The sequence below is a fragment of the Cygnus atratus genome, chromosome 15 (genome assembly GCF_013377495.2).
Source record: "Cygnus atratus isolate AKBS03 ecotype Queensland, Australia chromosome 15, CAtr_DNAZoo_HiC_assembly, whole genome shotgun sequence".
NCBI classification, from domain to species: domain Eukaryota; kingdom Metazoa; phylum Chordata; class Aves; order Anseriformes; family Anatidae; genus Cygnus; species Cygnus atratus.
In genome coordinates this window covers 12,094,435-12,106,532 of record NC_066376.1, presented here as the reverse complement: position 1 = coordinate 12,106,532, position 12,098 = coordinate 12,094,435, and the positions used below count along the sequence as shown (strand labels likewise).

The window sequence follows — 12,098 nt, the reverse complement described above, 5'->3', positions numbered from 1 at the left end:
CCCTGCTGCTGCAGTGAGAGGCACTGGAGCTTGTGTTGTTGGAAAGAAATAAATGAACAGAAGAAAATGTCTTGTTCAGAGTCATGCCACGCTTGGTAACTAAAGTGTCACTAAGAAGGATTTGCCAAGGGTCTGTTGCACGTGCAGACTTCAGCCACAGACTCAAGAAACTGTCAGTGTCCCTCCGATGTCCCAACAGCACTCAAAGGTACCAGGAATCTGCGGTTCAAATACTCAGTGAGGCTTGCAGGCATTCTACATCTCACAATTTCAGAGTAGAAAATAGAGTTTGATGCTTGCACTGAAAGGAGATACACGCGTGTGCACGCACACACACACATATATATCTATATATATATCTCACAGAAAGGTGAGTCGGGGTGAACAGCAGCCTTGACACCAGCTCTGCTGGACATCGAACTCTACTTTTCCCTTCTGTTGGAGGTTCATGATTCTTGTCTGTAACCCCAGAGCTCCTCTGAAAAATCCCCATCTGATTCTTTGGCAGTTAACAAGAGATACACAGCGACAGAAACAAAACTCCCTTCTGACCTGGTCAGGCTGCTCTCTTCCTGACAGCTCTTCACAAAGCCAGGCGTTTGCAGGCCTCTCGTTGCATGTGTTTGCAAACGGGCCTTGATCCAAAGTCTGTGAAAGTGGGTCTGGATTTTGCATGTCCTGTGGTGGTGGCGGCAGAGGGAGAAGGCTGAGGCATGAAGAATGGGTCTTGCAGAAAGGCATTTGGCCGTGCACGGGCAGGAGTCAACTTCTCCCGCTGTTTGATAAGGTATGAAGTTGAGGAGAACAATTTCACAAATGCACCTGCTCTCAAAGCACCTCAGAGGACTCTGCCAACCTGGTATGATTCTCCATGAACGTTAAAAATTCCTTCCTTGAGAGCACCACAAAGTGCAGGTTTAATCCGACTGGGGCTTTGTATCCATGTCGTACTGTGGATCCTTGTGATTGTGCTTCTGGGGTGAATGTACTTTTCTAATAAAGAAATGTGAGTTCTAATTGCAAACACTTCAAAGTGATTTTGGAGAATCGGGTTAGTCTCTTTTTCCTTGCCTCTTCAGCTCAAGCAGAAGGGAAAAACAGTCGGCGCTGTTTCAGGAACCGCTGGGTCTGACTGCCAGTGCTCAGAGGAAACTCGTCTGGGGAGGAGGAAAGCCAATATAGCTGCTCTTCTGATCTTAGCGTATTTCTGTGTGGATCTCTGTAAATTCCCATCCTCCAGATAAGAGTCTGCAAAGTCTTTAGGTTTACTGATGTGGCTAGCTGCTGGATGTGCTCGTGTAGCTGGGGAAAGAAGAGTCAGGTGGTTTTGGACACACTGAAAAGGGTCCGCAGTTTGGAATTCATGGAAGTGAGTTTGTCTTAACTTGAAATAGAGTTCCCTCCCTCCATCTCATCATCATCTCCCAACAGAGCTATCTCCGGCTGCACCTATTGTGTCATCAAAGTGAAGTGCTTACAGGGATGGAGGAGGTGTCCCTGTGCTTTCAGCCTGTGTTATGGCCGCTGGACCTAGTGGAGGAGGAGGAGGGCTGTAGGTCCGAGATGGTGGGGTTGAGACAGGTGACTTACTTCCAAGCAAGTTTCCTTTTCATGGGTGGTGTGAGAAATAGAAGTATGAGTAGCAACTGTAGCGTGCTTGATAAACCACTGTATTTTGGCAGTGTCTGGAAAACGCTGCTGAGATCAGGGCCTTCTGCTAAGGGCTACACTCGCACGTGTAAGAGGGCAGAACCCAAAGGGTGCACGAATCAGAAAGATCAGGCAAAAGATTCATCCTCATTTCCTGTGCAAGGAGGGGAAGCCAGAGGGAAGGGAGCTCACCCTGGAAATTTGCATTAAGATTGGAAGACTGAAGGTAGATCTCCAAATTGGAGGCAAAATGTTTCAGCTGCAAATCTCTCTTCCCCTCGGGGTAGGTTGTCCTAACTTCTCAGGTTAAGTGTCACTTCTTGTTGTCAGGAACAGGGTTAACATATACCTACTGCTGAGTAAGAAGATGTAAATCATTCTGGTCCTGTGGATCCATTGTAGGCAGCTGCACAGGTCAGTACAATGGCAGGCATCACACGCAGAGGAAAAATGGCAAATGCTCACGGGATAAAATCATGGATGCGCATTCACTTCTGATCTTTGAAAGCTCAGTGGCTACAAACCGTGGCGATGCACTGAGATTGGATTTGAATCCAAAGGTGCAGTGAATTACAGCCTGTTCATTACTAGCATTTTACCTAATTATCACTTTGTACAGCGTGTCCCAACTGAATTCACATTATCTGTAAGTAAACATAACAGGCTTTCACCCGCTTGGAAGCTGCGTGAGCCTCTGTGGCCAGAGTGGTGCAGCACTAATGCCGCAGCAAGCTGAGCCCAGCTAAATTGAACCCAGTAAATTTCAAGTGCCAAACACTCCCGTACGTGCCAGCCCTCCCTGTTGCGTGCAGGCAATGCCTCTGTTTCCTGCCTCCCCTCCAGCACGCAAGGAAATTCACTGCGGCCATCTGTCACTTCTCTTGCTCCCACACGCAGAGACTTGGGGTTTAATATCGGAACGGTAAAATGAGGCTCCTGCCTTTGTCACAGAAGCTCTTCTGGTAACATGAAAATCTGTCTTCTCTCCTGTTTAGACTACAGCATATTGCACAGCCTGAAGCTCCAGGCTTTCTGCATGTCGCGGTGTCTTCTATGAGCATCCCAGGGCTGTGCCACGGGATCTAATGCTGCTGATCCCGCAGGCGCTAGTTTGAAGAGGTCCTCCCAGCTTAAACCCATGTAGGCATCAAAGTCGGGGCAGTACCTGGTCCTTTTCTTTCTCCAGCTGTAAGCAGTTAGATGCCAGTAAGATGCTCTTCCTGTACCTGCTGATGGAAAAGCAGCATCTTGTAGACTTTGTTAGCATTCTTCAGGCTTTTTCCTTGGCATTTTTGAACTGTCCTATTTCATCAGCTCTCCTCGTTTGATAGTCTGGTTCTCTTCAGGATCTCTCTCAACTTTGTCTTATCAGTAAATTTTAGGAACTCTCTGCTGCTTTCTGCTTTGAGGTAATAAATCCCTATCTAGCACTTTATGCTGAATCTTCTATGGAAGAAAATTGCAGTTAAACTCTTGGTCCCATTTGTTGGCTGAGCAAAAGAGTCATTCTGTTGTCATCTAAAGATGTCAGCTGCAATCACCTCTGAATTCATGTAATAAGCCTATCTATATCAGTCTCTAAAGCTTGAGAATCTAAAGCTCTGTCCAGGAATCATCTTATAATTCCAGCTCAACTGCCTGTGTTGTCAGCAACCAGCTCGATACTTTTTATTTGAAGATATAGGATCCTTTAAATTATCTGTCTTGACACAGCAAGGGTTGTTTGGTGGCTTCTGAATGAGTTAGCCAGCTGTTTGCTTCAACTAACCCAAATCAACCTGCAAAAGGGGTGAGAGGGACCCGTCTTCTGTACTTTGGGAGGTGCAAAGGAGGTTTGACAGGATATATTTTAAAGTTGTGTTGTTCTCATGCTAAAAAAAAAAACAAAGATTTTGTCTAGTTTGGAAAAAATCCCGTATCTGTCTGTCGTAGAGAAAACTAGTGATGGCACGAGATGGAGAAATGGGGTGGCCCCAGCAGGGTTGTTAAACAGGCATCCAGTTAGTGCTGAGTGTTTTCCAGTGGCTGCAGGAAGCAGGGCTGGCTCAGCCAGGCAGCCCATGTGCAGAACTTCCCAGTTACAACTCTGCTTTACCCTTTCCCAATCCCTTCCAGCCCCCTTTCTTGGCAAAAAGGACCATGCTATCTTCCCACTTCAGATGGCCTCTGCGTGTCCCAAAGTACCAAAGCAAGGCTTGAGTGCTTTGTCCCTTTTCAGTGGACTCCCTACAACCACTGCCTCTTCAGACTTGCACATCCCACTCTCAGCAGGAAATTCTTGAGCCTTGGCACTGCCCAGGATTTCTGTGAGATGTCAGTCCCTGCTGGAATGTCAGCCAGGGTCTGAGCATTGTGGCCTCTCTAAGGGCCGGAGGGCTTACCAGGAGAAAAAGATGGGCGTTGGTTCTCAGTATGCTCAAGTGGAAGAAGGAATACACAATTTCACGGAACCATTTAGGTCGGCAGGGACCTCTTGAGAGCATTTAGTCCAACCCCTCAGCTCAAACAGCATCAGCTTGAGCAGCTTGTGCAGGACTGCGTCCAGTCAGGTGGTTTGGATGCGAAGACAAGAAGAGAGGGAGGACCTGCCACTCCTTCTGTGCCACCAACTGATTGCTCTTGCAGTGAGAAATCCCTGCCATATTTCTGATTGGGTTTCATTTGGCTTCACCTTCTAACCCCTGACTCTTACGTCTTTCTGTTAGCGATTTAGCAGCTTGTATATCGTAGGATTTTCTTCTGATGAGGAATATCTGTACGGGATAATCATGTCATCTCCCAATCAGATTTCCAGTAACCTGAATAGATTGAGCTACATGGTTGGGGGTTCTCCTTGCTTGAAGGTATAAACAGTTGTCAAAACTTTGCTATGAAGTTCTTGATTCACTTGTCATGCATATCTTTTCTTCAACCTATTGTATGCCTTGGCCTAGCAGCATCAGGTAGCTCTGGGAATACAGTCTTGACTGGAATTCCTGTCAGCCTCACCCTCTCCACCTTCTTCCCAGTTATGAGGCTTAACAAGCCGGATGGCCTTACATGCGTTGGGATCTCATCCTCCCGCTGCTATTTGGTTGCTTCTCTAAAAGGAAACCCTGAACTTCATCTTTTGTTCTCCCTCTGTGCTAACCACAGTGATTCTCTTTGCTCTGCAGGGAGAACTGGCATGCGGATCGTGGGAACAATGCAAGGTGGAGACACAGAGGAAGAAGTAAGTAACCATCCCACGCACCTGCAGGGCTTCTCTGGCAGTGCTTCAGAATGACAGCTCTCTCCTTAGCTAGAGAAACAGATTTGTGTCTGCTCAATCTTCATGCCACAGGCTTGCTTTTCCCCTCTTTCCCTCCAGCTGACTGCTCTCCCTTTATCTGCACACACGCATACTTTCCCGTTGTTCTTTTGCTCTTAGAGTCTCTGCGCATTGTGCTGTGCTTTCACCTCAGCCCAGAGCATGTAAATAGCGGCACGCAGGCTACAGTGATGCTGTTTTGCTGATCCATGGGGGCAGGTTGCTGGGAGGAGGGATCAGTGCAACGTAATAGGAGTTAGATGTGTTGATCTGAATCCCCTAATTTGCTCAAAGTCATGCTCCCTGGAGCCCTCTCACCGACCTGTACTACCACGCAGCATCTCAAGCATCAGTCCTCCAGCTGATGGGATGGGTGGGAGCTGAACTGCGAGCTGTACCCCTTGAAGATGAAGCTGTCTCCTGGCTTTGCATCTGGTTGAGGCTGACCTGGTGAATAGATGGTAGCTAAACAGGTACACCCAGGTTTGTACAGCGGGCGGTTGCTCTGACTGCTCTGCTCAGCCTTTGGCATATGGGTGATCTTTCTATGCCTCTGGGCACTCTTAAATGGCTACATCTGTACAAGGCAGTAAGACAGAGCCTCTGGCCCTGAAGCCAGCTGCTCTGATATGGCTTGCATCCACACCGTAAGCTCTCCCTGCCATCCCAAAAAGGTGCCTGTATCCAAGCTGCCAGCAGGGATCAGAGGGGCTGTCCTGTTCCCCAGGTGATGCTGGAACTTTGTTTGGGAGAGTGCTAGCTGGCACAGGCCAAAACCGTGTAAGGAAGTGGGACAAACACTTAAAAACTGTGATGACCGTGAACTCACGTTTGATTCCATGCTATTAATTTACTAGTGTGGAGCCTTTCTGTCTCACCGTCCAGCAGACACCTCACCCCGTGTTGCCTGTCTGGATGAGGAGGCGTGCCAGGAGTTCAGACATCCCTGTGCCACTGGGGCATTATCGGTCTCTCAGTACTGCCTCGGCTCTCGCCGCCTTCATGGCGTGGAAATTAAGCTTCTGTGAAACAAAGAATGTGCTCTTTCAGAAATGCCTCCACGAAAGCTAGGCTCCAGACCCTGGGGAAGCAGCAAAGCACTGGCTTGGAGCAGGAAGCTGAGGTTAGTGGTCAGCTGTGAGCTAGCCCAGGCTGCTCCGTAGCTCCACACTGGAGCGGAGATGTTGGGTGTTCCAGTGGTACAGAGCTCTGCCCTGCGACCCAGGGGTCTGAAGCTTTGGGCCATCTTTTGCATCTCAGAGCTCTGGTGGGCTCAAAGCACAGCAGCCCGTGTGTGCAGTAACACGTGAGCTCTGGGAGCGTGGGCACAGGCAGGGTCAGCGCCGCTGTCCTCCCAGCCAAATCCCCAGCAGCACTGCACTGCCTGCCACAGAGCCCTCCGGCGAGGGACTTGTCCCTCCAGAGCCGTGGTGGGGCGCCAGGCCCCAGGGTCCCAAAGAGAGTTTAAAATGAGAGAGAAGCTGCTGGGGGAATTCACCTCTACGGGATGTAAGGGTAGTTGGAAACTCCTGATGTTTGCCACCAAATACAAAAGCCATTTGCCATGGTTGTCTGATGCCGCTAGGTTAGCAGTGCAGAGTTCTGGGCAGGCTGTTTCTCCTGCAGGTAGGGTCAGAAGAGAGAAAATGCTGCTGTCAAGTGGTCGTTGTAGAGACTCAGAGGCACCATAGCGATAAGGGAGTTAAGTGCCCTGCTAGAGAGGGACGAGCTGCCTTCACCTTGTTTGTCCTCACTTTTTTCTCTGGAAAGCAGCTTACAGACCATGCTCTGCTGTTTGTTTCTGCCAGAAGGGATGTAGAGAAAGCTGTTCGTTGCCTTCTGGGGAGTGAGTTATGCCCTTGACACTCAGACCCATTTCTGGGTAGGGTCAGGAGTGCCAGTGCTGTAGGTGAAGACGCTGTGACTTCAGTCACAGTGCTGCCTGATTGTTCTTTACCAAGTCCTTGCCAGCTTTGTCTATGAATAACCATCCTCTGTAATTTCTCCGCCCTTTGGATTTCCCTTGTGTTGTTTTTTACCACATCCTGTTCACAGCCTTCTCCCATGTCTGCCTGTTGCCACAGCCCTAGCGCATCAGGTGTGGAAAGGAAGGCCTCTCGTTGCCTCAGCTGCAGCCACGTTGGTTGTCTTAGGGCTCTGCCCTCTTAGTTCTGCATCTCAGCAGGCATCAGGGCTGAGAAGCTTGCTAGGGACTCCTGCAGGCTTCTGTGTCTGAGGTCAGGAAACAAAACTAGTGAGGCTGGTTAGGAGTTAATCTGGCTATGGGTTTGAGAAGAGAGCAGACTTCAGCCTCCCCAGGAGCTGGCCTCTAGCACTTCTTTGCTCATGTGGCTCCCCTCCCCTCTGTATCCGATGAGCCCCTGAGCTGTACCAGTGAGCCTGCACCCCCTGCACAGGGCACCCCACCTTTGTGGGTTTCTCCTGTGTGTGGAGCAGGGCATCTCCTGCAGCAGCACAGCTGGGGGCTGTCGGGAGAAGACCCAGTCACCGACCCCGTCATCTGGCAGAGCTGCCCTTGAGTCTGGGAAGACAAGGTGAGCACTCGAACTGAAGGTGACTGCTGCCCCACATGGGATAGGGGGGTGAACCCAGTCCAGGCAGCTTTTCTGCCTTTCCCTGCTTCTAGCTCCCCTCCCATACAGGGCAGCTGCTTTCCTGCAGCACACGTTTCAGGCAGGCCCACCTGCACGCCTCCTTTTGGTGAGCAGGTCTCTGGGCACCTGCTTGTGCTTTGTAGTTTAGTCTCAGTTTCCCCCACTTTGGTTGTATTCTCAGTGTCCTTTGCAGTGTAACAAACGGTTCTCAGATGTGGCACATGATGCCCCAGCTGTTCCTGCCTTTGCCACCTTCCCTCCCGCTCCCATTCTGGTTACTTTCTTTTTTTCTTTTATGTTCTTGTACTTTTTTTTTTTCCTGCTCTGCCTCTCCTGTTCTTTCTGCTCTGGTTCTCCAAGGGGAGATCTGCCCCAGCCCAGCCAGGCAAGCGCAAGATCATCACCAAGGCACAGGTGGGTTTCTTCTGCAGTTTTTCTTCCACTAGGCCTTGATTCTTCGGTCTCACAGTAGGTATCACTTTGAAATTAAACACTCTGCGAGGCCTTTAATACCACAGATTGAGTAGAAGTCAGGAAGCTCGTTTTTGTCAGCCCCATGAAGCGAGGAAGGATGTTTGCTGTGAATCGACTGGAGCAGCCAGTGTCTAGCAAGGCGGGGAGCTGCTGGTGGAGCCTTGTGGGCATTTAGCCCCCAGAGGCAGCTGAGCTCTGGCCTATTGTTATTTTAAAAGGCAGCAGCCGGAGCTATGGGCTAGAGTAAAACCTCTTGTAGAATCTGCTGCTGCTGCCCAGGGCAAGTCCAAGCCTCGATTCATAGCAGTCCAGACAAATGGCCTTCCCCATAGCCCCCAGGCGTGTGATTGCGCAGAGGGCAGGGGAGGAAGCAGCCTGATGTCAGCCAGAAGCACCAGCCTTCACTTCTGAGCTGGCACAGGTGCCTCGCCACCCGAGAGCTGAACTGGTCATGGACTCTGTGTGCTTCCCTGCAGGAGGAGTCGGGGGATAGTGAGATTGACCTGGATGATGATGAAGATGAAGAGGAGGAAGAGGATGTGGAAGATGACAGCATGGAAATCTCCCCAAGCAAATCCAATCACCGAGCAAAGAAGCCAGAGCCTCTAGAGGAAAGTGACAACGACTTCTGACCCTCTAGTAGCAGGACCAGGAGGCACCTTGAAATAAAAACTTTGGAGAGCATTCAGGCCAGGAACTAATATCCTGCCATCTGAAAAGTGCTCGTCAGCATGAATTCAGGAGTTGGTAAATAATGTTCATTAAACTTGAAAATTAAACTTGGATTGCCAGTCCTGTGACTCGCAAAGTATGAATAGTTTATCCGTAATGAGAATCACAGTAATGTGGAGTGCTGTTATTTCCATAATTGCATTAGAACTGGCCCTCATGCACTGCAGTGCCAGAAGTCTCACTCCAGTGAGCATTGTGTGCCTGATTTCCCTGCATTTTATTATGTCCAAACAGATTTTTTGGCTTAATAAAGCTGGATGAAAAGCTGCTCTGGGAACACATTTAAATTGATTTTGAAACTGGCTTAAATCTGTTTATCCTAAACATACCCTTTCCTTAATCAAGGGCTTGTCTCTACGAAGAGCAGTGCCAGCAGGACTAGAGGAGTGAAGTTAAAACTGGGAAACTAGTGAAAGGATCCTCAAAGCCTGCCGTCCATGCAGCATCTCTTAGTATTTCAGCTGTGTCAATGGGAATTGTTCTCAGACTTAAGTGCACCGTGCTTGAGTGTCCTGAGAGCAACTGTGTGAGACTGTGCTGTAACTAAATCCATATGAAATTAGTCTTTTAATTATACTGGTACTTCTGGGGCAGACTAAGCTTTAGGCGCTCAAATGGCCAGAAGCTGGGCACTGTTGCTTCCTTTTGTTCCTCTGCTTGCCTTTCTTCATGTATCATCGGTCACCAAGAGAACAAATGTCCAAACCCGAAAATCAGTAGAAATTGACTGGTGTGCAATGCTGTTCTCCTGGTAGAAGAGGTCCCCTTTACATTTTTTTATTTAAGAAAACATTCCTACTTGTATCAGGAATAGGTGTATTTTCTGTACTTAATTATTCACCAGTTTTAGCCTGATTTTCTATAGGAACAACATCAAGTGATTGCCCTCTTTGTCTACCCCTCCCTGAAGAACTTTTAGGATACCTGGCCAGTTTCAGTGAAGAGTGGTAAGGATGTCTGGATATTAAATTCCTGCAAACTTTGGGGAAAAAAATAAGGAGATGTTAGGAGAATACTTAATGGAGATACTCAGTTCAGCTGGTGAGGAATAAGAGATGTGTGCAGGAGCCAGAAGATCACAAGGTATGTGGTAGGAGCTGAGTGTTAGTGTAGGGCAGTGGTGGTGTTGGGACACGGGCACAAGCCTGTAGGCATCCAGGCTTTGGTAGTGTGTTGCTCGCAGAAGTGCTTAGCATACTGGGAAGTTCGGTGGGTTTAACTGATGCCATCAGTGAAGGTACTCAGATGAAAGCAAAAGCTGGAGTTTTTCTAGCGTATTGCCTCCTTTCCTTTAGCTCTGCTTTAGTGTCACGGTTTGTCTTCACAGGAGCAGAAATCAGTGCTTGATTAGAAGAGTTCATTCTGGTGTGTGTTCATCAGGGCAGGCAAGAGCCCAGGCTGTTCTCTTGCCCTTCCCTTTTCTTCACATCACCGAAGTACTTTGCTTTCCCTCCATCTGAAATCTACAGTCAGGTCCAACCCCTCCATTATTACACTGAAGGAAGGAATACGCGAAGGAAGGAATACTTGAAAAACCAAGAGATTTTTCATCTCTCCGATTCTCTGACACCTGTCAGCAGAGCTTAGAACTTAAAATGTCCTGTTGGAACGAGCCAAAACTTCACAGGTAAACGCTCCACAACTTTTATGTAGTTAACAGGACATATGTGGGTGCTGTGACGTGCTGAAATGCACAGAATTATATAAGCTTGAGCTGAACTGGCTGACAGTTAGGACCTTTCTTTGCACCCTTAATTATAAAGTTAATCAGCATTTTGCACCTCACTTCAAAGAAAGCAGACATACAAGATGGCGTTCCTAGTGCTAGATACCTACTGCAAATCCATTAGGGCGGTCCTGTGACACTTTTTCCCTGGCTGTGCTTGCCCCATTCCTTCTCCCAAGGGCTGAAATGTCCTGATTTTAGGACCTGATCTGAAAACATTCTTTCATGGTATTCAGGGAATCCGTTCTGGTCCTCCCTGCATGCTGAAAGAGATGCATTTGACCTGTGAGGGAGATTTCCCATGTGACTGGGCACAGTCTCTGAGTTTGGACCAGTTTTCTGTTATTTCCTATACCGTAGGCTGAAATGGAAAGCTGATGTACTAAATCATGTGCGTAGAGCCAGAGCCTCTTCAGGCAGCACTGCCACCTAGCCTTTCAACAGGGCCTGCCAGGTTTTAGGGGAGCTGTGGTTTGCATTGCAGCTTCTTGTATCAGGCATGAACAGCAGTGCTTTTAGCAGCCACCCCCCAGTGCCATGGGAAATGCACCCTCTGAGTATTTGACACTTTCAGCACGGAAGTGTTTTTCTGTAGCTAGGTATGTGTACGTGCATACAGATCTATAAATGTCTTTCAGATTGTCGTTAACCCCATATTTCCTGCAGCTCCAGGGTTTGCGAGCCTGCTTGGGATTGTTGATTGCTGTCTCCCTTTGGTACTTCAGGCAACATTTCAGCTTGGGGTTAAACACAGACTTTGGGCAGAGCTGGCCTCAAAGCCCTGTCTGTCCTGAAATAATGATGACAGAGGTAGGACTTCAATCACTCAGCATCACTATATCCTGTTGGAGATCACGAGCCAGCCTCTAATGCCTCATGGAAAAGCCACGAGCCCTCCTGATGTGCTAGAACAGGGTGTGGGGTCTCCAGCCTGGGCAGGGGAACGCAGTCCTAGTGGTGCACCCAGAATGTCCTATGTAATGATCCACAACCAATAGAGGAAGGCAGTGCAAAGGCATTTTTCCAGCTAGGAACCAATTTATTTCCAAGTATGTACATATCGCACAGCTCACCCCAGCATTCCTCCAGGATCAGCCCACAGCAGTGTTTGGAGCAGGACTACAGCAGCAGCATGTCCAAGTGTGGACTCTGGCTGGGGTGGATCAGGGAGAGGGGCAGTGGCTGGCAGGGGCTCTGGGGGCCGCACAGACTGCCTTCTGGTCATCTGCAAACCTTGTACCCTCTGGAAAATCACCGTGTCTCTGCTGCACACCCAGAGGCATCACCGGGCACCTCTGCTTTCAGCAGCTGCCTGCCCAGAAGGTGACCTGCTAGGGGAGGACCCTCTCTGGAGCTGGGACAGTGGGAAGACACGTCCCAAGGTCACCCAGCTTGTCACCGATGGCAAGAGCAGGAAACCCAAGAAGTCCAGCCTAAGCTTGTGAGAGGCAGAACTTTGTCAGGAGGCCTCCCAGCAGCACCTGGATGCATGTGCTGGAGATGGCCCATCCTCATGCAGTGCTGTTCCTCTTCCAAACACCCTCCTGCTCCTCCTTCCTTTCTCCCAAGGGCTCTTTATTTCCCAAGGCCTTTCTAGATGGTTCTACTCCTA

At 49.0% G+C, this 12,098-nt stretch overlaps 1 protein-coding gene across 2 annotated transcripts in view; it reads left to right on the top strand.

Annotated features, from left to right (window-relative positions):
* The window catches only part of CLUAP1 (clusterin associated protein 1), a 74,718-nt gene extending 65,689 nt beyond the window's left edge, over positions 1-9,029 (top strand). For both annotated transcript variants that reach the window (XM_035549101.2, XM_035549099.2), the window contains exons 11-12: positions 4,806-4,861; positions 8,505-9,029. In XM_035549101.2, the coding sequence (XP_035404994.1) occupies positions 4,806-4,861; positions 8,505-8,660 (212 nt within the window). In that variant the 3' untranslated portion in view covers positions 8,661-9,029. The remainder of the gene's footprint in view (positions 1-4,805; positions 4,862-8,504) is intronic.
* Positions 9,030-12,098: the final 3,069 nt, after the last annotated feature.